We start from the raw sequence: 24,870 nt of genomic DNA on the forward strand, positions 1-24,870 counted from the left end.
AAGCACGTAAAAACACTGCACGTGGCTTTAGTTTTTCACTCTTTGTCTAATATCTTTAGGCACCTGGTCAGTGGGTGAACTCTTCTGAGGAGTCAGAACATCTAATGAGGTGAGAGGTTTTCTTTGCTCGCTTTCTTTTGATATCAGCATCATCAGCATTCAGGATAACACACAAAAATCTCCCTTCACAGCTCTTCAGTGGACTCGGCAGCCTTCACATACTCGGATTACACAGCCCCAATCGAAGGTAAAGTATGTCACTGTGAACTTGAACGAATGCACATAAAATGGTGAAAGTAGCCAAAAACAAACTCTGCCTTCTCAGATGAGTCAGAGCTGCTGTTCGCTGAAAGTGAGGACGATTCTGTTTCCGATGCTGTCTGGAGGAGCCGCTACCTCATGGACTATGACCCACTCAACCAGCTGCTGGTGTGCATGGTGTGTGGGGAACTGCAATATTCCCACAGCCTAGAGGGAGTGAAGGCCCACATTGACGAGGCCCACCCGCACACCCTAACCTTGGAGCCCGGCGAGAAAGAGCAAATACGGGAGGCCTGGGATGAGCAGGTGTCCCGGCGGGAACGCTTCTTCAGCAGCCAGCTGCAGCAGCACAGCAGACCTGTGGCAGGTACAGTATGAGCTCGGATCACGTAGTTAAGTCACCTGACACAGCAGAGTTAAAAGTAGCTGCAGAAGAGCATCTGTTAGCCTCATCTGTACGACTGATCCCCAATGAGGTTTATCCTTTAATCGGCTCATATATTCATATAATGTAATGGTAGCAACACTGGCTCAGCAGTTATATACAATGATGGTGCAAACTCGCCTGACTGCACCGATCAGTGTGAAACAATTCAATCAAAGGCTAAGCCATTTCTCTGCAGATAACAACGCTGTCTGACTTCTTTTGCAGAACCACACAAGAACTGAAGAGCTGAAGAGACGGCTGCAGGAGGCAGCTGAAGACCATGGACCAGGAGAAACAAACCCCACCCCCTTTCTCTCGTGTATTTTATTTCTTATCAGTGTGTTTACCTCTGCAGGAAGACACCTTGGAAAAGAAGGCCCTAAAGCAGCTTTACCTCATTTCCTACCAGGGTTGTGTATGTTTATCAAAGGCAGTGAGGACATTTTTATACTGAAGCTGCTTCGTCCGAGATTTGCTGTCAGTCCTTCTCCTGTTGTGTTTGTTTTTTGTGCTCCTTTTTTCTCTCACCACCAATCAGCTGCAGCAAACGGTTGCTCCTGCTTCTCCCAGAAGTTTCCTCCTGTTCAAAAGGAGCTCTTCCTCCCCACTCTTGCTGCTCAGAGGGGATCATTGCACTTCTCTATAATATTGTTGCTTCGTACAACACAGCACCTTGAGATGAGTGTTGGAGTGAAACATTACTACATTTGGGAAATCTTCACTCTGGGAAGGCTAAGCTAATGGCATTCTGGACATATCAGTTTATTAGGCCACTGAGCTTTTTGGTCTTAATTTATTGATCCAATCACAGACTTGCACAAATATCTTCTTGGATCACATGACCTCTGTGGGCGCCATAATAAAATATAACCTGTGTTTTCCAGCTGGAGCATACTCATGGCCAGTTTGTACATTCCTCACTGCTCTGCCTTGGTGGATTTTCTGCAGGGGTGAACATTTCAGCATTCTGGGAAAACACTTTAGGTATTCCAAGGAAAAACGGGATAATAGGTGGTATGGGGGTAAAAGAATGAGTAGCTCAGAAGAAGCTCAGCTCAGTCATGAAATTAGCACCAGTGTCCAGGCTGTGAATTCCACAGTGGGAAGTGTTTTAGCACCAAATCTAAAGAATATTATTGATTGTTTAAAGTTCCTGAAAACTCCTGGAAAGTAAAAGGCGCAACCTGCTGGCTGAGCTGCTGAGAGCACAAACTGGGGCTGAATGCACCGGACTGAGGAACACTTGCTGAATACCTTTGTATTGGAGGACTGGGTCACTGCAGTTGTGCAGAGACACACTACCTGTTCACTGATAGCAGCCGTGGGATACAATCCATGGCTTTTGTCAATGTGACATTTATAGTTAATTATACAATACGTTAATATTTAACCCCGGGATCAGTCAGCTGTAGAAAAACAGCATCGGCACAACATTTTCTACTATTTGGAAGCTGACAGAATCTGCTAGTGTGCAGATTTTCCTGCAGGCTTGCATTCAGGTTAGTCTGCTCTCGAGCCTTGATAGTTTCTCAAGCACTGAATGGGGCATCTGGAACTGAGCTGCAATTTGCTACTGCATCACATCCTTACGTGCTCCTCCGGGGGCAACTTTTTGTACCGAGACAACTTTCTTAGGGACAGTTTGTCACCTCTGCGAAAATCTCCTGCAGCACTGTAAATAGACTAATATATGACATGCCAAATGTGACTTTTTCTGTGCCGTTCCACAATATTTGGAGCAGCCTTGTTATTTATTGAATCTCCTCTTACGCAAGTGATCGTTGATGATGCATTATTCATATCTGTAGAAAGCTCCGTGTTAGAAAAGAATTTCATTTGTGAATGTTATCAATCCAAGGCTTTCCTACTTAAGTAGTAAATGGATGAAGTGCTCTGGAATGCTTTTCGATGATTTTTCTATGGTTTTCATGAAGACTACAACACTGAAATATTCTTGTATTTGAGCACAAAGCTGAGGTGATACTGTCTGTGCAGCCACAACGCAGTGGAAAGAGCTTGTGGTGATCAGATCTGCCAGTTTAAAAAGGGAATGTTTAAATGCCTTTTCAGTAATAAACTTTTTCTACTGTTCATTCGAATCCTTTGTCTTTTTTGTTAAACTGTTTTCTCCAGTGCAGTTGTGTCACTTGTGTGGTATTATGATCAGAAATATTAAGAATTTCACATTAATAAGCACAGAAATTCCTGCTTTGCACATTGACCGTATCGTTTTTATTAAATCCACTGAAGCTGCACTTGCACCAGTAGGGCAGCTTACACCCGAAGTGTGCACTGTGGCTCCAGCCTGGGTCTGTGATGGGCAGCTGTGGGTGAATTTTGTGTGTGCAGTGCAAACTCAAACTTGCCAATGCACTGCAGTAAGGCAATGGAGCTCTAAAACAAAGTAGAAACAGTGTCAGTCAGATGTAGATGATGCACCTCATCAGGAGCTTGTTTTACTAAGAGATGCAATAACAGTTTCACAAACACACATTTTGCTAATTAACAAAACTACAATCCAAAACTGTTTTAGTGAAACTCTACCAGACACTCCACAGCTGAAAGACCACAGACGATGAGGCCAGTCTGTTTTCTCCACAGTCTGACCTCCAACTTCACAACAACTGTAAAGCCAAACACTCCTGACAGCGTGAGCTCACTGAAGTCTGCGCGGCGAGCTGTTGTCATTGGAGCAAAAACCAAGTTCACCAAAATCAAGTCGAGCTTCAGTGGCAGTGAAAAACAGTTAAACAGAGTCCAACTGTAAATGGAAGTCAGCATTTATTGTGTTACTTTAACAACTCGACTTCATCGTTGTTTATTTCCACAGCTACAATGACTTCATTTGAACACATACAGACTTAGTACTTCTGTAGATAGTCTGCTGTATTTTAAAGGTGTGAGACATTTGTGACTGAATAAATACGTTTGTAATTATTCTGTACGACTTTATTAAATATGCTAAAAAGAATCTACAAAAGCCTCCCGGCTGGTTCGGAGGGAGGCTTTTCACTGCTTCACACCCTGACTTCTCCTGGGCTCCTCTTCCACTACAGCCTCGGCGTCTTCCCCAGGGTCTGCTTCTTCTTTATGGACGTGTGAAGGAAACCAGGTTCCACTGGTCGAGTCGGTGTCGCCCACCCCTTGCAGCTCCCGGGGTCCAGCGCCCAGTCGGAACAGCGTGGGGATCTGACCTAGGATGGGGTTACTCTGTTGGAGGCCAGAGATCCACTGATTGAGGGTAGCCTGGTCCCCCTGACTGGTCATGCACATGGCAAAGACTGGACCTTCATCCACTGGATAGACACACAGACACACATCATCTATGTTACACCCTGGAAGTGAGGGGTTGTGGTCAACAGCAGTGAAGCCATATCTTACAGTCTTCCACATCGAAGCTCTCATCGTCCCCCAGGTCGCGGTCCAAATCCAGGTCTAGCTGCAGAGGATACATGAGACACCTCTCTGGGTCATACGGCTCTTCTATCTGAGGGGAGGGAGGAGGATTTGTTTGTAATTTAATTCACAAAGTTTCACATATTCTACATTCATTATACAGAGTCTACAACGAGGGACGGTCACTGCAGAAAAGGCCGGCTGTTTGCAGAGCACAGCCAGCTGAAGAAGCTGGGAGAGCTTCACAGGGAGTGGAGTGAGGGTGGTGTCAGTTCCCCCAACACCAGCATGCACAGATGTCTACAGGAAAGCAGCTGCAACGGCTGCATTCCTAACATCTGAGTGTATTAATGAACGCACCAAGCTGGACATTTCTGTACTAGAAATCCTGTTTTTCATGGATCTTAGGAAATATTCTATAATCTGAGATTCTGGTTTTGTGACTTTCCTGAGCTATAAGCCACAATCATTAGAACTCAAACACTCTGTTATATGATCATCACACAGCACCTATTATTTGTAATGGTTAACAGTAATGTTTGCCCACCTTCTCTTCAGGTGGGGCAGGGTCGGCTCTGAGGACGTAGTAGTAAACACACGTCTTCCTCATCCACAGAGGGAACGGGCCCTCCACGAACACGGGCCTGCACGGGTTGTGCTTAGCGAGCGCTTCCATCTGGCTGGGGCTCTGGATGCCTGGTGCAAACACAGGAAAGAAAGAACAAATATGGAAATGATGCCATTATTAGTATTTTTAACAATCTATTTCTGACTAAGACACAGAATGTAGTTTCAAGTCATCCATACCTACTATATGTGGAAGTGTGACTTCAGCACCGCTGTCTGTGATGTCTGTGCAGGGCAGCTTGTGAGGAGAGCACACACAGTTTGGTAAATACAAGATTTACATCTGATGACAAAACACAAAGTCAGTCAAACGATTTTTACACACAAGTTTGTCTTAGTTAGACCTGAGAAACTAAATGACTGTAACACAAAAACTTGTACTCCCAATCATGTGGAGTTTTTTCTCCACTTTCCATAAACTCAGTTTAAAAGCTTAAGAAATGTGGAACACGAGTCTGTGGTTGACAACTGTGGAAAAGAGGTTTCCAGACTCGGGTCTGAAACATTCAGCGTATTAGCTTTAAAGATTTTAGAGTTACTTTTGTTATTCTTTTAAAGAACAAAGCCAGGCTAGCTGTTCCCCCCTGTTTCCAGTCTTCATGCTAAGCTAGGCTAATCCATGCATATACCTGGTAGACGGTCACTTTTGCATCCCAGTCGTTTGCCATGCGTGTGAGGCTGAAGCGTGCCAGGTCTACTGGGTCTTCAGGGAGTTGCTTGGGAATAGGAAAGGGGTTTGCGTGCATGAACCTGGGGAACCAGTACATGATACGCTGGTACTTTCTCATAGGGTGGGTCTTTTCTCCAAAGATCTGGACCAGCAGCACTTTGGTCTCAATGTTGGGCATGATACCTGAAGCACAGACACTGACACTTAGACACAAAAACAGTGTACAGAACACCTCAAGATTCTCAACAACTCCCACAATACTATAGACACCCACCATAACTCTCCATCTGCTCCAGGAGCTGCACTCCACACTCCTGCTGACGGGGATAGTGGTTGAACATTCTCTGGATAAAGTTTTGCGGCACGAATACCTCTTTAGGAAAAACATCCAGCAGCTTGTTGTAGACAGTGAGGTCTTTCTCCACCCCGAATTCGGGCATCTTCTTCAGAGCAGCATAGATGAACTCCACATGACCTCGACGCCTTATGTCTCTCTTGGTGTAGACGTCTATCACTTTGTTAAACGTGGCCTTGGTTTTGGTTTCTTTGGCGACCTGCTCAAACAGATCATCGTGGGCGACCAGAGACTTGTCCCTCGTCTTGTCCTCTTCCTGAACGAACCGTGCAGGCTGACTCTTGGTGCACGCTGGGCTGCTGTGGAAATGCCTCAACACCTAAAAGCAACATGTTTTTGTTATGAACGCATATAAAAGATTCATTCATATGATCTGATTAGTTATTGATTAACACCAAACAAAGAGTCGACTGCCAGCTGCCTTTCTCTGCGATTATATCAGTGCTGTGTATGAGCTTAAGTCTGGTCGCTGCTAAAACTCACCTCGCGCTGTGGGCACTGCGAGCCGCCGAGCAGACTCGAGGAGTGTAACCGGAATAGAGCGCCGTTGTCTCCAGCAGCAGCAGGCAGCAGCCTCCCTGCGTGGCTGAGCAGCCGCAGAGACTTGAGCTGATGCAGGCAGCGGCTGCCCTTCATAGTCGAGCCATCACGGCGAGTGTCAGAGAACAGAAGTGCACACGGACGTGAAGCTCACACGTTCACTCTTCGGTGTACCTCATCCAGCTGTGAATATTTGTACAGAACGATCAAACTTTACATTTCACATTTTTGTGAAGTTTAGTTCGTCAACTGCTCAAACGTTGTAGTAATGATAGTTATTATTATCACCCCAACATGTATAACCATGTTAATACTGACCTTTAGTGCCGACAATCGGACAAGAATATAGTCTCCTTCAGAAGGCGCTGTCAACGGACGCTACCATGTTCAAAGGCCAGTACAGCATTCCGGTCCGACACGGGTTTGCTTCCCCCAAACAATAGAAACAGTGACAGAAATGATAGTTCCGTAAAACCGCAAATAAGCGCAGTAAATATTCTCCATTAAAATGCAGGAAAACGATTTCTAAATCAATGCCATTCTTCGCGCTGTAGCTATGATTCTTCAAACTATTAAACAAAAGTTGAGAAAAGAGAAAGCTAACTATTTTTTTATCCTTTGTCGTGCAGTATAATTTACGGTGACCATATTTTGATTTGCAACAAAGAGGACACTTGTGCCAGTCACGAAGAACTTTAATAATACTGTTCACTTAACAGTAAACTTTAACATATTTAAACGATGCCTTCTCTGTGCGGTTAATGAATGGTGAAATAAAAAAAGTTGTAGAGGCTTTTACAAGTCAACAAGAGACACTTCTTAAGGCAAGAGTCGCCACTTTGCAGCCACCGTCGAGCTTATGTTGGCTGACAATAATGCAACACTAAAATTCAAATACAGTCACAGTGACATAACGTTGCATTTATAGAATCGCTGGTCAAATGTAATATAAGCAAAACAACAACAAACAAACAAAATCAAAACTAAAAGGTCTTACCCTTAAAATAAGATTTAAAAAGGCCCCCGGTGATGTTTCTGGCACCATCCTTTCTGTTGCCATTTCCAGTGTTTCCGTGTGTGTGTTTTTAATGTGTGATGTCTTTACCTTTAAGGTGTTCTATATAAAATAAATAAATTACCTGTCTTGCAGGTGTCTTTATGACGTCGGATCACTCTAAAAATGACATTTTTAACGTCAATTAGACTTTCATACTGGATCAATAAAGGATATATAAAAGTCACTTTACCAAAAACTAATTGCAGCTTCCACCTTCTGACAGGAATATTGTGCGTGGTCAGGATGACTGGATATCATTCGTGAGGGATGCATTTGATATACGTTTCATTTCTTATAGGCCAACAAGTTATTTATAGCAGTTTGAATGCAGGCAGTCACTTTCTGGCACAGGTTTCAGGGCTTGTAGTGCGCACCGCCGCCACGAGATGGAAACAAATGCTCGTCCTGTAGCTGCCAGGCTGCAGAGGTGCAGCCGTAAGAAGCTGCTTTAAGAGTTCCGTGAGATGTTCTGGTTTACGGACACTGAAATCCTCCTTCCTGACTCAGTCTGACTGAGGCGAATATCTGGCAGCACTTTTAGCCGTACCTGGTGCCTTCCCGCCAATAGTGTCAAGCTAGCTATAACGAGGGGCTACACTTCCGGAAGCGGTTTTCAGTCTGTGGTGTGATTGTTTTTAGTTTTTCATTTTATATAAAGTAATTTCGAACTATATTTTATATTTAAGCTTGATTTCCTTATAAGTACTCCCCCCTCACACACACACACCCACGCGTTTAATAAACTATTGCGCTTTATGTTGCGGAAAATTCCGCGTTTCCGGTATTCTTAGACCTGTCATCGACTCAAGTCTCCAGAGTGTGGGCTGTGATTCTCCTCTGTCAGCATGGAAAACACACCTTAGTGCACGCTGCTCCTCTAAAAACAGGAGCCGCCGTCTAAACCTGGGATTATGGATTCCTCTACCAACAGTCTGGGTGAGTGCAGCAGCGACAGTGGTCCTTTGTGTTTTTACTGACAGCATTAGCCGTGGAAACTTCACTGTCCGTGCTCGGATCAGATAATCGCATCGCTCTCAAAGGAACGCTGTCAAACAGCTTCAAAGATGGCAATCTTTGGAGAAAACTAGCATACACCGCACCACACACGCTTTACACAGTTTAACAAACGCGTAAACCCTCGAGCTTTGTTCGGAGGCTTTCAGTCACACCAAAACTTCGTAACTGAACACTTAGATGCAGTTTTTCTTGGCAGCGCTCGTCGCCGCATTCTTTGCTGCCTTTTATTGCAAGCGGATGGTCGGCGGAACATCCGCTCTGACTTTCAAAGGATTTTTGCTGCTTAATTCTGGGCTTTTTAACATTTCTCCATGTTTTTGTTCAGTCACTCGTCCACACGTTAGCGCAGACAGGCAGCAGTCTCAAACGTCGATGGAGAAACAGGACGTTACAGCAGCGCTGTGTCTGTGTAGGTGCGTGGGACGGCTGCACGTCGTTTACATTATTTCTGTGGCATTCAAATAGTTGCCTCAAGTCTGGCCCGAGTGATCAGGACACCCTGGAGGCGTGCCTGCAACCGCTTCGCTTTGTGTCGCAAACTGAGTTGTGTGCTGCTGATTCCATGTTGTCACGCGTGGGTAGTTTGAGCATCAACATTGAGACCACCGGCAGAGCGAAGACCACAGCAGCCTGTGTCCATGCACAACAGTTCATCCATATATCAGACGAAGCACCAGCTGAACATCCTTCTCTCCACTGTGGGCTGGGTGAAAAAGCTCCACCCTGTCTGTCCCCACAATACTTACTATTATGCTGAAACTGGAACTTTGATAGCTGCCCAGTGCTGCTTTTGATTCACATGTGTATACAAACATCCACACCCAAGCCTATCTTACATACTCTGCTGGCTTCTTGAAAGCTGGTGGGCCGCCAAAGCGCTGGGGAACAGCAAATATATTAATATCACATGGGGAAGCTTGAGCAAGGCAGCTGTGACTCAGTGCTGCAGGAAGCTTCAACACACAGCCATTTCTCTTAATGAAGACCTGCGTTACGTTGGTAATCATGTTTCATAAACGAAGATGGTGACACGTTACCTGCCTCGGAAAGCTGCGTGAGGTGTGCTGGAGCTGGAGAGTTGCTTGTGCCTCGGTGTCAGCTGGCCGGCTTACGTAATATGAGTTTGTAGGGATCAAATAACTGCTGTGTTTAGCAGTAACATGCAGATACTGATACACAGTATTTCCTCCACTGTGTGGTGGACTGTATGCCAGCCTTAAAGTTGAAGCACATCTGACATTGGGTTAAAGGACTGGCTGATATCTTTGCAAAGTAGTCATAGTAATGTTTTAGGGAAGAGCGAGCAAATGTGCAGTGTGTGCAGATTCCAGTGCCACACAAAGAGGCTTTACTGCTTTTCCAACAGTTTACTTCTGTTAATGGCTATTTGAGACTTGGCAAAACAAGACTTTAAAGATACTGCCTTCAGTTTTAACACTGACACCATTTGTTAGATGTTAAAAATAAAGTAAGATAATATATCCATATTGAAAATACAAAGTAAGCCTGCTATCTTACTGCCTTTCTGCTGGTTCATAACACCAGTCTTGTGTTTTGTAATTGTTGTGTCCATGACTTGTATCAGTAATGATAACTGCACAAGTTCAATCTGTGCAGAAATGTGGAAAAGCATGAAAAACTCCTCAGATTTTCAAACTGCGTTTACTGAGTCACTGAATGAACTTAGACACATGCTGTGTGTGTGAGCACAATGCAACCAGTGAAGTATCACGCTCTCTTAAGTAACTGCATAACTGTAGACGTTACAAGAAACTCCCCGGCTCAGAGTAAGGAATGGAAGACCTTTGTTTCAAAGGACAGATGTGCTGTAGTCTGTAGTTTACGGCTCAGGAGGTAAAGTTTACTAGTTTTCACATCCTCCTGACTAGTCTGAACTTCCATAAAAGGTCACAGCTTATGCTAACAGGGTCAAATCGACCAGATCAGAAGAACTGTATAGAAATCCAGTGAATGTGGGATTTATGTCTGGACGTAACGCAGCGTTACCTTGCTTACATTTGCAGTTATCCTAGTAAAGGTGCGGGGTCGTACCATTAACCCCGACTGACTAACACTTCTTTCTGACCCACACAGACCATGTACAGTCGCACACTTAAAGGAGCTAAAGTGCATAAAGTGCTAAGCTCTTCAGTATAGATGAGGACAGTATCAGTGAAACGCTTCGTGCTCTGTTGTGGTAATTGTCAGCCTCTCTTTCACAGACTCCATCTGTGATGAGCTGTGTTTCTTTGTCATGGTTTGCTTTGGTGTAAAAGCAGCTGCTGCTAATGCTGGAATAGCAACTTTTCCTACAGGAAGTGACATCACTTACTCAGTGTTTCAAGCGTCTGAAGAGGCATGCCTTCTTCTGTCTATTTGTATTTGTATAACTTGAGAAGAGAAATTGAATTACTGCTTACAGATTACTGTAAAAATGTGTGCATACCCCACTTACACAGCTGGAAGTTAAACAGCTGGAAGATGTGAATGTGGTCACATTGCTGTAGTGCATAAGACAAGAAATACACACCTTCACACTCAAACGAGCATTATAAGAGCCGTCAGAGGACTAACACCAGTTACTGTTACTGTTAAACCCAAATGCTGTTTATACTGCAGCACTTAGACACGTGCTTTAATAGAGAGGTTTAGAATTAGAGCCGCAGAATCGAGTCTATTCATACAGCACTTAGCACTTAGTCAGCGGAGCTCGTTATCTTTGTCAGCTTGCTGCTGTAAACAGCCTGAGAACAGGAGTTATATTTGGTGTATATACGGTAAGGGTTCAATTAGTGGAACCAGAGTGGATTCATCATTTCAGCGTGTTGTGGTTTTGGCTCGAACAGCTGTCTAGGAGTGCTGTGAGGATTTGGGACGTGTTGCAGTTGTGCAGAGATCAGCAGGAAGTTGCATCAGCAAATGGCAGCTTTTTCAGTGTTTTTCCCAGAATGTCGTAATAGTGCCTCTTTTCAGAAGAACGCACGTGCTGTTCTGCTGCAGCCTGGAGGCAAACACTCTTTCTTCTGTCTCAGGGCTGGAAGTTAAAGCTCACTGCTTTCTAACAGACACTGAAATGTGTCTGTAGCATTGAGGGAATGCTGAATTCTGTCTGGTCAGTTTAAAGATTGAAGTCGGGGGAATCAGAGTGTTTTCACTGGCGCCTTGTTTTGATCGCACCTGTAAATCAGAAGGAAACCAAAGCGGCTCAAACTTCAGTCAGTGCTGATAATAAATCAGTCAGTCTCACTCAGTGAGATCATCATGTGGCAGAGATTTATGCTCCATGGCCGTCGGTGGCTTACAGTGTTGTTATCTGTATGTAGAGCGAGCACGGACTTGCACTGTATTTGTGTCTGCTTCAGCGAGGCCTGACGGTTAAGATTGTGGCAGCGTGTTGTGAGCTGCATCATCTCCTCTGGCTTTTTGACAATTACTTTTTCCATGGTTTTATCCTTTAAGATAGCAAGGCTGGCTTAACTGGTTTTGGGGCCCCTGCACAGTGTAAACCAATGAATCCACCCATGCAACAGTAATCAAACCAGCATGAGTTGTCTCCTGTTAAATCATCGTCCTTTGGATCTTTATGCTGTGCTTATACCGTTTAATGGTGGCATAGTGTTACTGAAGTGGATGTGCAGGCGTGCATAAAGACTGTATAATGTGTATGTGCTGTTAGTGGGGCGGGCTGGGCGACTTTCCCGATTTTATATGAACTTTGTACTTTTAACTTGGATATTGTTTGTATTAGTTTCTTTTACTAGGAGCTAAATTTGGTACGAGGTGCCTCGTATCTGCTGAGATCCGCGCTCTCGTTTGTGGTTCATGACAAATAAAAAGTAAAAATGAAATGAAACGGGGGTGTCAGGCTCAGTTTCACTAAGGACCACATGGGGAACTGAGAGTCGTCTACACGTCAGTCCCGCCGACATGCTCCAGGATCATCTAAATGCCGTCTCAACCGCTTGTTTCATGTCCCTGAACCAAACGGAGTGTCGCCGTCTCAGTGACGGGAGGCTCGGAGAAATATTTAGTTAAAGTATAAATACTTTGTCTTCTGTGCACTCAGTGCTGGAAACTATTCCTTGAAAACGTGTTCTCACACCCCCACCTGTGAACGTATCTGCCTGCAGCATCAACTTCCCCTTATATGCCACCTTTTTTTCCACCAGCTTGTTGGTTTCCAGCTGCAGTGTAGAAGCGCCTGTCGTTTCGGTGCATTGTGTGCACGAGGCACAGTTTTGTGTGAAGGCTACAATCGGTTAGTTTTAATTCTAGTCCTTTCATAAATTCTCTTACTACAACCGCAGCAGAGTAGAGAGTACTCATTCAGGTGCAGGGCGAACATGCAAATGCCACACAAAGGCACCAGCCTACAGAATCAAACCCACAACCTTGTTTCTGTGACGTGACAGCGCTAACCACTGCATCACGGCGTCATCGGGCGTGTTTTTGAGATGCTCCCTGGAGATAAACACAGGAGTGAGAGTCAAAGTGAAGGACTGTAAAGGAGGTCAGCTCGTCTCATGTGCAGTCCTGGTGAGCCGTTTGCAGCCACACGAGCTGTGCAGTCAGTCACATGTGTGCAGCGGCGTGGTGGTGGGGTGGGGGGAGTGTTTCTCACAGATGGTGCAGCTCTCTGTTTCACTTCTCAGATGGGACCTCGGCACTTGTGCAGGGGCGTACAGGATGTTGAGCAGCGGCAAAGCATCTAAATCAAAGTAGAGAACTACAGACTGAGCGCTGTGTGTCTGTAGGTGGCTGAGGTCATGATGCAGCATCCTTGGGTGACAGGTAGAAAGAGTGGGCGGGCGCTGTGAGAATATGTGTTAGTCAAACGAATGCAGGACGCACGTACTCTTTAACTTTAAGCACATGCATGCAGATAAGCAGCTAAGACGTTTATGGGCTTATTAAGGACTAAAGCAACGTCTGGAGAAGAGCACTAATCTAGATTTATAGTAACATGTTTCATGTAGATAAAAGCAAAACCGGAGCTTTAGTGGCTAATTATAGTTGCTGGGTCCTTAAATGACCCTGAGCCTTTTACGAAAGACGTCATCAGTGGAGCAAATTCTCTCTTTTCTAACAGTGGTGGATACGGCTGAAAGAGGCTTGTGCTGTGTTTCACCAACTATTTTTCTTTTCTTAAATCGATTCCCTTCTTTTTCTCTCGAAACCTGAATCATAGGTTAATTAGAACCTGCCAAGCGGGGTTCACATCCTCCTCTTTTTCTCCTACTGAACGCTGCTGCTGGACTAGAGCTGCTATCACGTCCAGTAACTACCTTGTCACTGGGCTCTGTTCCCAAACGTTCCCATGTTGAGAAACCCTGTGACGTGTATGAAGAGACACGTGAAAAAGGCTTTTGTCCAGCATTGCCGTGTCATTTCCTGTCAGTCGTTCTGTCTGCTGGCACATGTTGAGCAGTAACGAGATGTCAGCAAATATCCTCACCTTGATGTAATAATGATATTCAGCCCTGAAATGTGTGGAATGTGCAAAAACGTTTGTTTGTTCACATAACGCACATTCAGATTGCTCAGTGGACATCTCCAGCCATAACTCAGAAACTGAGAAGTCCACGCAGAGATAGAAGAAATTCCAAAAGTGGTGACATAACCTGCTTTTGCACTTCCACGCTACGACAGACGGACTGTGAATAGTAACCAGAATTCCAGTATAGCTACACGAATCTAATGTGGATCAAATTCCAGCTTCCCCTGAGCTGCTGCCAAACAGCTATGAGTCATCCCGCCTTGGCTTCCATGGGAAAAATGAAAAGAAGAAAACCAGAGTGGAAGTGGAGTACGATCATTTATGCAGATGTGTAATTACGTTGTGGTGAGACCTCTACAGTAGCAAGGCTTGTATCTGTTTTCTGATGCAGTTGTACGTTGTGAGATTTTCTGTGATGACCAATAGGAGCACTGATTATTCTGTTTTATCCTGTCAGTCCAGCCTCCTGACTGGTTCAGATCACGACTGTCCCTTTGAATGTCGTGTTTTGTTTTGGGGGGCTTTGCTTTGAGTAAAGCAGTGCTGATGTTTGCCTCTCACCAGGACGTGTGGTCTCATGTGCTCTCACCAATAATTTAAATCTGTAGTAATGACATCAAAAATCTGCCTATAACTTCTTACATCTATAGCAAAAAGATGGCAGACAGTGAAACGACTGTGGAAGGATGATGAGTCATATATAGAGACTGTATATTAATGGCTGTCACACTCTGTGTCCAAACATGCACAGAAATAGCACAAAGTTTAAAGAGTTTAGAATGTTTTCACTTTTAGTTTTGTTTATTTTAGCTTTTCAGAAATTCTTTTAACCTCCACACTTTACTTCCGCAACCAGTAAAACCAGTCAATAAAACACCCCATCTATAAAACCAGCCTACTGAGTACAGGATCCCACTGCCAAAAACAGATCCTGGGAAGAAGCCACAGTGGGTGTGGCACCACCAAACTGCAAGTCATGGTCTCACCAGAAATCCAACTAGCAATTTCCCCCCAGATAGGATCGACATGTCTAGCATTATAGGCAGCACTAGTGTCTCATTTGCAATCGCTTTAAGGAAGCACTGGTATAAAAACACCGTGTGTGCTTTCGATTTTTTCAGCGGTGAAGAATTTGTTTGTACAGACTGGTTTAAGGTTGGTTTCATGCTTGTCTTTGGACGGTGGGAGCCACACAGAAAGAAAAGAAAGGACCCATCAGGCTCATTGATTTGAACCCAGCACCTGCTTGTTTGGAAATACAACATTTCATCAGACCGGCGGTCACACAGAGCTGAAATTCATCACTCAGAGTGGCACCGGCGCTCTGCTGTGACCGAGCGCTTGCTTTTAATCTACATCAGCTGAATCTAAAAACTAGACTAGTTAGTTTAATCTAGACCTACAGATGCTAGCAGGCAGGGCATGCATGGAACGCTATAACCAAGGGGCCGGCATAGTGTACACAATCATCTGTGCCGAGTATGGCCTGGAAGTCCTGAGGTCAAAATGGGAGACGCCCCCGAGTAAGAGTGACAGCAAACGGAAAGGGTGAAGCGCTTTGAGTGGTCAGAAGAGTAGAAAAGCGCCATATAAGAACCAGTCCATTAACCATTTTACAGTGTCTGGACTCGGTGGAGACCTTCAAAAAGCTTGTAATCAGACCACGGTTGATTTATTTAGAACTGCATTGTGATTTGTTGTCTGTGAAAAGTGCTGCATAAACACATGTTACATGTTACTTCCTGAAACCTCTGGAGCGATCAGGCTATATTTTTACATCTCAGCTTTCTCATACAGTAAAAAGAGAAAAAGCCTCAGTGCTGTGCAGCCTACTGAGAGCGAGCATTTTTCTATGTCAGCTGTGACTCTTCTACTCTTCGTAGCCACGTTCATGGTTTAGAGCTTGACTGCTACCCTCTGCTAAAATCGCTTCACAATACTTTAAAAACATTGTCCAGAAAGAGTTTGCCTCTTATTAGAGAGGGAGGACCTCCTATTTATGACAGGATGCTTCCTGTGATGAGAGATGTTTTATGAGAGGTTTAACTGATGTCTACTTTTTAATTTCACTGGACAAGCTATGCTTGCCATTGCACATTCACGGGCCTTTAAACCCAACCATCGAAACCTTAAAACCACATCTTTACCTTCAGACAGCAGTACCAGAAAAATCCTCACAGCGATGTTGTAATCTTCACAAAGATAAGTTGCTGAAAGGAAGGCAGGTGGTTGGATCCCTGACAGCTCCAGTTTGTATGCCAGAGTATCCTCGAGCAGTATCCTGAACCCTGAATTACTCCCGGTGTGTTCATCTGAGAGTGAAAGTTAACGATGGATAGAAAGTATGTAGAAAGCCTGTTACCGGAGTCTCTCACCTAAAAGTAAAGGCAGACTATCGGCTGAGAGCATAAACTGAGAAAAGCATTTCTGAAGAATATGCTAAACTCGAGTGTCACGTGGGCTCAATCCCAGCAACGCAGCAACAGGCTCTGCAGGCAAAGAGCTTTTATTTCTTTTGACATTCAGGAACATGTGATACTAAAGGTTACATTCTGCTCTGTCTCACAATCATAACGCATTTTTCCAAAGATTCCTGGATTCAGACGTGGGTCCAGATTGGTGCAAAGCCCCACCTGTGATGACATAAACCTGTTGTAAAGAAAATAACTACATTGTAGCGCTAAGTGTTACCTGAAGTTGAAGCCATGAAAGAACAAGCGACAGGCTGAGATTATTTGGTAGTGCAGCTCTTCTCTAACCCTCGTCCTGCTGCCTCCTTTGTAGATGATGTGTCTGCTGACAGCAGTGCTGAATTTCCAGACCGGGCATCCATGATGGAGGTGCGTCTGCAGGCACAGGAGGACGAGATCACACTCCTGAAATCCTCTCTGGCTGACGCCCTGCGCAGGCTCCGCATCCACGATCAGGTCCTACAGTTACTGAAGCAGCAGGTCATAGCAGGTGGGTGATGTTAACTGAAAACTGAAACTAGTGTGGCTCGTCCGTCTCCGTTCATATAAAAGTGATTAGACTTGCAGAGTGCAGCTGCACACGCAGAAGAAACTAATAATCCACTTTGATCTACTCAGTGAACCCGAGTGCTGCACGGCTGCTAAGCCAAGCATGCTGCTCAGATTGTTCCAGCAGCAGCAGAAAGTTGTCCTCCAGCTCAGCCAGCGATGGGATCCGGCACCCTGCTACGAGGTACTACACCTTCCAGCCAAGGGCTTAAACGCTCAGGACGAACGACGAGGGGCCGTTGTGTTGTATTAGACAACACGCTTGTCTATTCAAACTGTCGTTGTGCTCATATGTCTGTGTGAACTGCCTGTGTGACTGCTTTGTGTTGTTCTCAACCTTTGAACTCTCCAGCCAACTGTCAGACACCACTGTGACCAATGCAAACAGCTCGGCATCCACGGACATCCAAACCGTTCCAGCAACAGTGGACCAGTCGACCCAGACAGAGTCGACCCCGTCAGGCCAGGACTCGGGCCAGGACAGGGTCCCTCTCCACGGACGAGTCCAGAGCCTGCAATTGGAAGATGCACTCGTGGAAGGTCCTTCTGTATCTGAGGGAAACCGGGCCAAACTCCACCGTGTCCCTGGTATGGAAGAGGAGGATGAGGAGCCAGAAGATGAAGGAGGAGGAAGAGGGGAGCAGGAAAAGGACCTAACATGGGCATCGTCAGTTGAAGAGCCCATTCAGCCCACCACCATCAGAGGCCTCCAGAGGGAGGACCTCCTGGATGGCAGCTGCTCTCCGGAGGATCCAGGCTCAGCCTCGGCCTCATTCAAATCTTCAGACCAGAACCTCAGCTGCCGCTCTGGACCGCTGTCTCCCATCCACGAAAGAGAGAAGGCTCTGTGCGTGATCCTGCCTCATTGCCGCGTCCTTTACAACCTCAATCATCTTTCCTTAATCGTTGATTGATTGCATGACTTTTAAGAACGAATCAACACTAACACTGATTTTCCAGATTCTGGCTCTGCAAACCCCAGTTGTGCTGCAGCCCGCTTTATGAACCAGACATCCTCAGGTTTGCAGGGTGTGTCATGCTGCGTTAGAATATGTCACCACCCGGGTGTCCTGTTCTGCTGTCTCGGTCACTAAAGTCCGCACGTGCTTTCTTTTCAGTGTGTTTGAACTGGAGAAACACAAAGCTAAAGTCTAACTCATATATCCATATTAAGCTTCAAAGCACCCAGAGATTTGAATCCACTGGAAAATAGAATGAGAAGTAAACAAAAGGCATGTCTGCAAGCTGCACGGTGTATACTCCTGCTGCGTAGCTGCAGAGCGCCTCGTGTATGTGACACGGCGCCAGTAAGGATCTGTTTTTTTTTCAACTGGGTTTTGCAGATTTGCACAAACTGTTTCAACAATGTTTCACTACAATTCTACTCTAAGCTTGTAATCGCTCCTAATATCTTTGTGATTAAAACATATTCTCTTACAGCAAAGCATGTCTTCCATAAAGGACTACCTTACTAATAGGTGGGGACCACAGGGCAGGGCTCTGCTTTTGTTTACTGCTTTGGTTTACTTTGTTTACTTGTGCATGTGCTCTGTGTTTTGCCCTCCCTCCTTGTTATTCCTTTGAAAGGGTTTCCCAGAACATCAGTTTGACTTTTGCCATCTGCCTCTGACAAAAGCTCATGTGGGCCTCCAGGATCAAACTAGCACAAATGAGTATTCACTGCTTTAGACACATTAAGACTTTCAATATGAACTCAGAAGCTATTTTCACCATTGCAATCCCCTGCAAGCTGTCCAAACAGCATTAAACCTTTAGAATACAGAATAAAGAGTAATTATATTTTCAAATTTCAAATGATTTTGTTTCTGGTTACATTTTGAGGAATTTGGTATGTTGCTGAGATTTCAAACTCAGATGACATTACTACACATAAATTTCATCTAATCGAATAAATTAGTCAAACTGTTTCATCAGGTCAGCTTCTTCCTCTTGTGTGATTGTTTGCATGGCCTTAACAGTGTGTGTGTGTTTTAATCTCAATATTAAATGTTACTATTGTGCTTGCAAAACTATTTAAAGGTAACACTGGATACTTTCAGTTTGTATTTTATGATGTGTTTGTGTTGTAGAGCTCAAAGCAAACACAAGCCGACCTGTTATCAAAGTGTCTGTTTAGGCAACAAATTGTTCCTTGTAGGTTTAAAAAATTTAAAATCCACACACAAATATTGTTTTTGTGAAGCTACAGAGCTTCTACTAGTTCTGACTGATTGTTTCCAGAATCAGAGTTCAAATAATTTGCAGATCAATGGCAAAAAGCACGTTTGTCTCTGAAGTTAGCATAAATTTTCAGTAGCACTGTTTTTACACCTATAAAAAGGTCTTTCACACAATTGGCACAGTGACAGGTGTAGTAGGCGGGGCTTGGCAAAAGTTATTTATCCTTTGATGGAGAATGTAGGTGCAGCGGGGATTTGTGGGTGCTTCGCATGCAGAGGGATAGGTGCATTAAACTGTCTTGAGTCTGTTAAAGCTGACTCGGTGTTTCTGTGACGCTTTAGGGTTCGTAGAAACAGCGAGAAACTAGGGAACCCTGAAAGGCAGAGGAAACGTCTAGACAAGAAGGCAGCATCTTCAGCAAACCTCCTCGCCCGCTCCCCAAGCCTGGAGAAGTGAGCCATCCTGCCATCACTCACAGATGTCACCACACCGCTCGCTTTGTCCCACGGCTGCAGCAGCCTCGCATTAAAGGGACACTTGTTGGAAGTCGCCCTGTGAAACACTCATAAATACACATAATGCGATTGTGAAGCAACAGTCTGTGGAATGGCTTCTAATGTCTTGATTTTTCTCTCCGCAGCCGAGCTAAAGAGCTTATCGCCAGTGCAGGTGAGGTCATTGACAGCATCTTCATCAACAGAGGCCTCTGAGGCAAACTCCATACAGGCCCCAGGGTTCAATCAGGAGTCAGCCCACCACCGTTTCACTGAAACGCACTTTGCTGAATTCAAAAACAGCTTCTACGATCATCGTTGCATGTTGTTGTGTTTCATTTAGGTACTTTTCCAACATGATGGTCTGGCCTGGCTCCAGTGTTGGCAGGCCTGTGCTGTGCTTCTGTACTTGTGACACAGAAACCCCGTTGGTTCACACATGTAGTCATTTGTGTAAAAATGAGTGGATTTCCCAACCAACCACACTTGTGGTTTGCATAGCTTTTATGAGCATTGGCCTTCAGTCTGGTTCTGGTGGTTTAGGCTTCATTCCCTTCACCAATCAGGCTCAGCCACTAGTTTATATCTATTATAGCCCCTTACATGAATAGCTGCGTTGGGGGAGGGGGGGGCTTTTGAAGGATGGACCACTTTTAAACCTGTGTAATTTACTTGGACCACATCACATACTTGTTAATATAAAACTCTGACAGTTCTTGACGTAGTCAAATGCAAGAATGCATTTCATAAATTTGAGACTTTAGATCAGGGCGTCCAACTCCAGGCCTCGAGGGCCGCTGTCCTGCAGCTTTTAGACCTCACCCTGAGTCAACACATCTGAATCACATGATTAGTTCATTACCAGGCCTCTGGAGAACTGCAAGACATGTTGAGGAGGTCATTTACCGTTTAAATCAGCTGTGCTGGATCAAGGACACATCTAAAACCTGCAGGACACCGGCCCTCCAGGCCTGGAGTTGGACACTCCTGCTTTAGATGATATGAAAAACGTTGAGCTTTGTTCTGTCTCGAGTAGGGCTTTCTCAAACTCTCAGGATCGTTTCCACAGCACTATAACCGTCAGAGTTTGTTTGTTTTTGGGTTTATCATTTTATAGTTCTATTACCCTTTATGGCTTTTATATTACAATTTCAAGTTTTTTCAATACATGCCAGGTGTCTTCTTGTGCCAGTACAGGATATGATGTCATCGGCTTGTTTGGTTGGTTGGTTGGTTGCAGTCAAGGTTACGTTAGCTAACTAGAACCAATAACTCAGCAGTAAACAAGGGGACCTAAACTAAAATTCAAAGCGGGTCACTTTTGTGCCGTCCAACATAAAACATAAAACAATGAGTTTTATGTTAAGAAATCAAGATAAAGTAACCCAATCAGTGAGATGACATAAAAAACTGTCTCCAAATAGTGTGGCATCGCTTCCTCGGAGCCTCTGCCTCATTGCTGTTTTTTATTTTTGTTTTTTCTATCGCGCACATCGACCCTTTTTTAACGAAAAGGTTAACATTAACAAATTCATGCCATTTCTCACCAACAATGCTCCATCTGGTGGCAGATGGGTGCATAACATCTATGGCACGATAATTTACCAGCATTGGGCAACAATTAAAATTTTAACAATTAGGTTAAACGAGTAGAACTTATGTTACTCACTACTGACAACAGCGACGGCTAGTCGGCTAGTTGTGCATACTATACCTTACACATGGATCCTGGAATAACTACAACTCCACAAGATCAACACGTGCTTTCATCTGAAATTTGATGGGAATATGGCAAAAAATACTAGAGGCCAACTTTAAGCCTGAGTCCCCATCAAGGGAAGGAATCGTCAAGGAGACCTGCACAGGTCTGAACCGCCTCAGTGAGGTCATTAACAAGACTGGTTTCAGATACCGACTATGACATTATCCACTTCCTCTACATGAATGCCATGAGTGAGCAAGACATCAGCTCACTGATCCACACCACTTTATTCTACAGCAGTGGAATCTCATGCAAACTAGAGAAGTGTAGCTGGATGGTAAGAAAGCGAGGGAAGGTAGTCAGAACTGAGGCGATTACACTACCAGAAGGAAACGGTGTAAACATCAAGGACAGCCTCAAGTACCTGTGAATCCCACGGGCAAGTGGGAACCATGAAGAGGCTGCTAGGAAAGCCGCATCCACCAAATACATACAGAGTAACCCAAGTCCTCAACTGAATTGAAAGAACAAGATTTAGGCAATAAATGCCTACGCCCTGCCTGTCATCGGATACTCTGATTGGATAATAAAGATGAGGAAATTCCTTACCGTGCATGTAGAGTTTCAGTCCAGCATCATGAGACTGTACACTAAGCACAAGGTTGGAGGTCGAGGACTACTGAATGTGAAAACCATTATCCAGGATGAAACTGATGGAAAGATCCGCACATCGGGAACACAACGGATGGTGTGTTTGGTGAATACAACTGGCAGCAGAAATCTGAGAAAGAAAATCAGAAATTACATTGCAGACAGAAAAAGTGTCTGTTACTGAGAAACCTGCCAGTGGCTGGACTGAAAGACGGCACAGAGGCACTAATCATGGCAGCGCAGGAACAAGCTCCGAGCACAGGATCCATAGAGGCTGCGGTCTATCACAGCAGGTAAAACCCCAGGTGCAGGCTGTGCAAAGATGAGACAATCCAGCACCTAACAGCAGGGTGCAAGATGCTAGCAGGCAGCGCATACTGGAACGCCATAGTATTATACAAGAATACGGGAATGTATTTCATGCCGAGTATGGCCTGGAATTCCCGAGGTCAAAATGGGATCCGGCCCCTGGGGTGTTTGAGGATGACTGAGCTAAGATTATGTGGAACTGGACATAGTAGTTTTGGGCAAGCAGAGGAAGACTACTGCAGTGAGATGACTCCAGAATCACCATACCAACAGTAAAGTTTGGAGGTGGGAACATCATGGTGTGGGTCTGTTTTTCAGCATACAACACTGGCACGCTTCATTGAAGGAAGGATCAATGGAAAAATGTACAGAGACATTCTTGGTTTAAAAAGAAAACCAAGCTGCTGCCAGCTACCAGGATGATGAAGATGAGACAAGGGTGGTCATTTCAGCAAGACAATGACCGCAACCAAGCCCCACACAGCCAAGGAAACTGGATTTATTTTAGAGAAGATGAAAGCTGTAGATATTTTCAATAAAAACCTTGCTACAGTGTGATGTTACCAAACAAAACTGTGGCTCCACCGTCATGCACTTACACAGGAACTGTTGTATAGCTGCCGGCACTCCAAACTGTTCTAGCGTTTTCTGGTCAGTCAGACAGAAAGTTAGTCGGTCTCAACATTCACATGTCGTTAAGCTCATCCTTAATGTTTTACTTTACTTTGAGTCCCGGCCAAGAAAACATGATTCGGCATGGATTCTAAAGTTTGTGGGTGTAACTGATGTTAACGGAAGATTTAACCCTCTGAAATGTCTAAAGCTATAGTAGGCTATAAAGCTGTAGGTCGGCTGTGATTTAATGCACAGGGGATCCATTTGTTCGTCTGGCTAACCTTTATTTTTTCTCATTTACACACAGGATCCCCTGGCTCCAGAAGAGGAACCTACAGCCAAGGTAAACCTGCTCTTATGCAGCTTTATGTCTTCATCGTCTTTCATGGGGAGGTGGACAGGCTGCTTTTCCAGGAGTGTCTCACTCCCATTCTTGCTGCTGCTGCCAGTTGGCAACTGAGAGCTAGATTTTTAAAAAACAAATTATTCTAGAAAAGTAACCCAAGAAGTTTGGAACTGTGACTCACTCTCGCTCACTTGAGGAAGCAGACCGTTGACGACTTTTGGGTGAATTTTCTCTGCAGGGCTGTGTAGACAGAGGAAGCCCACAGATATCTCACACAGGCCCCACTTGGTTGTGCAAACATCACATTTCTTTATGGGCGAGCCCACTACGGGTCCCACGTGAGTTTTCCGTGATTAAGAACAGTTTGGTGATGAATCTGTGACACAAACCCATTGTTTGTTTTTCAGGACAGTCAATCAAAATGTTTATCCGAGGCCGACCCATTACCATGTACATCCCCTCCAACATCCAGAACTACGACGAGCTGAAGATGGAACCTCCCTCTGAGAGACTGGAGCTGGACTGGGTGTATCCTTCCACAATGCCACGTATTTGCGAGGGTTGTTACATTCAGACGCTGCTGGTTTTACCAGGACTAATGCCTCGTATGGTCTATACTGGTCTAGTATTTCTAAAAGAAGAATGAGCAGTTTGTAGCTGTGAAGGTGTGGGTGCAATGGTTATAGCTGGCCTGCTCGAACTAAAGCAAAGTTCAGCAACACAGTTTTGTGTGTGATTTGTTTCTTTCTTGTATCTTGTTGTTACCTTAACGCTGTTCTGCTAGCTATGGTTACCGTGGACGGGACGGTCGAGCTAATCTGTATTTCCTCCCGACGGGCGAGGCAGTGTACTTCATTGCCTGTGTGATTGTGCTTTATCACATCAACAACCGCACACAACGGCACTATCGTAAACACACAGACTGCGTCCGCTGGTTAGTGGAATGGAGCTAATGAATAAATCATCCACATGTTGAAATCGAACTTGGCAGTTCAGCTGACTGATTAGCTACATAAAGTATTTGCCCCCTTCCTGATTTCTGTGTTTTGTATATTTGTCACACTTAAATATCTTAAAATGTGAAAGAAATTTTACTATTAGTCAAAGTAAGTCCAAAATGTAGTTTTTAAATGAGTATTTAACTAATTAAAAACCTATTCAGCAGCTCTACTCTGAGCTTCTCTCTAATGACTGCTTTCTTTGCCCTGTGGTAACAGAGAGGCCCGGAGGAAGCTAAATCCAGCTGTTTGCATCTGTGATCTCATTGTTTCACCTTTAAAAGAAGTAAAATAAACAGTGTTAACAAAAATAGATTAACCTATTTATGGTATTGTTCAACAACGATGCTCAGTCTGGTGGCAGATGGCTGCAAAACATTTAGGACACAACAACTTGGCCATTGAAATAAATGCAGCTGCAGTAGCAGTGTGTAAAGATTGTGGCACGAAGACTTGCTTTTTAAGGCCTGTTTCACTCTGTTAGACAGATGGTTTCTTAATTCAGCAGGTCTGTTGTTATCAGCCTGGGTGCAACTAGTGAAACTGAACTCAGCTTTTGTGAAGTACTCCTGGTTAGGGATGGGTACCGACATAAACGGTAGTAACCAGACCGAAAAGCAGCGCACATTTCGGTGCTTTATTTCGGTGCTTTTTTTTCCTGAGCTGTGATACACTTTAGATTCTAGCCAATCATTTTACGTTTCCGA

The 24,870-nt window shown here is 44.6% G+C and overlaps 3 protein-coding genes across 6 annotated transcripts in view; 2 read left to right on the forward strand and 1 right to left on the reverse strand.

Moving 5' to 3' along the window:
- LOC102194520 (uncharacterized) overlaps positions 1–2,765 on the forward strand; it is a 10,494-nt gene extending 7,729 nt beyond the window's left edge. For all 3 annotated transcript variants that reach the window (XM_005752970.1, XM_005752972.1, XM_005752971.1), the window contains 4 exons: positions 60–109; positions 192–247; positions 326–628; positions 914–2,765. In XM_005752970.1, the coding sequence (XP_005753027.1) occupies positions 60–109; positions 192–247; positions 326–628; positions 914–930 (426 nt within the window). In that variant the 3' untranslated portion in view covers positions 931–2,765. The remainder of the gene's footprint in view (positions 1–59; positions 110–191; positions 248–325; positions 629–913) is intronic.
- Positions 2,766–3,450: 685 nt separating this feature from the next.
- ecsit (ECSIT signaling integrator) lies at positions 3,451–9,432 on the reverse strand. Of its 2 annotated transcripts, XM_005752974.2 has the most exons (9): positions 9,388–9,432; positions 6,595–6,702; positions 6,220–6,459; positions 5,656–6,055; positions 5,341–5,564; positions 4,892–4,949; positions 4,632–4,780; positions 4,070–4,175; positions 3,451–3,984 (listed from the first exon to the last, which is right to left on the reverse strand). In XM_005752974.2, the coding sequence occupies exons 3-9, from the start codon at positions 6,370–6,372 to the stop codon at positions 3,698–3,700; spliced, it is 1,377 nt and encodes a 458-aa protein (XP_005753031.1). In that variant the 5' UTR covers positions 6,373–6,459; positions 6,595–6,702; positions 9,388–9,432; the 3' UTR covers positions 3,451–3,697. The 2 variants fall into 2 exon arrangements, with proteins under 2 accessions (XP_005753031.1, XP_013771342.1); XM_013915888.1 differs by lacking the exon at positions 9,388–9,432 and having other exon boundaries at positions 6,595–6,731.
- Positions 7,531–24,870, forward strand: part of eml3 (EMAP like 3) — a 34,809-nt gene continuing 17,469 nt past the window's right edge. The window contains exons 1-9 of the mRNA XM_005752973.2: positions 7,531–8,269; positions 16,632–16,808; positions 16,937–17,051; positions 17,220–17,714; positions 19,390–19,500; positions 19,689–19,717; positions 23,127–23,162; positions 23,573–23,693; positions 23,950–24,099. Coding sequence (XP_005753030.1) covers positions 8,245–8,269; positions 16,632–16,808; positions 16,937–17,051; positions 17,220–17,714; positions 19,390–19,500; positions 19,689–19,717; positions 23,127–23,162; positions 23,573–23,693; positions 23,950–24,099 — 1,259 coding nt within the window. The 5' untranslated portion in view covers positions 7,531–8,244. The remainder of the gene's footprint in view (positions 8,270–16,631; positions 16,809–16,936; positions 17,052–17,219; positions 17,715–19,389; positions 19,501–19,688; positions 19,718–23,126; positions 23,163–23,572; positions 23,694–23,949; positions 24,100–24,870) is intronic.

The sequence above is a fragment of the Pundamilia nyererei genome, unplaced genomic scaffold (genome assembly GCF_000239375.1).
Source record: "Pundamilia nyererei isolate P.nyererei 1_Seehausen unplaced genomic scaffold, PunNye1.0 scaffold00393, whole genome shotgun sequence".
NCBI lineage: Eukaryota > Metazoa > Chordata > Actinopteri > Cichliformes > Cichlidae > Pundamilia > Pundamilia nyererei.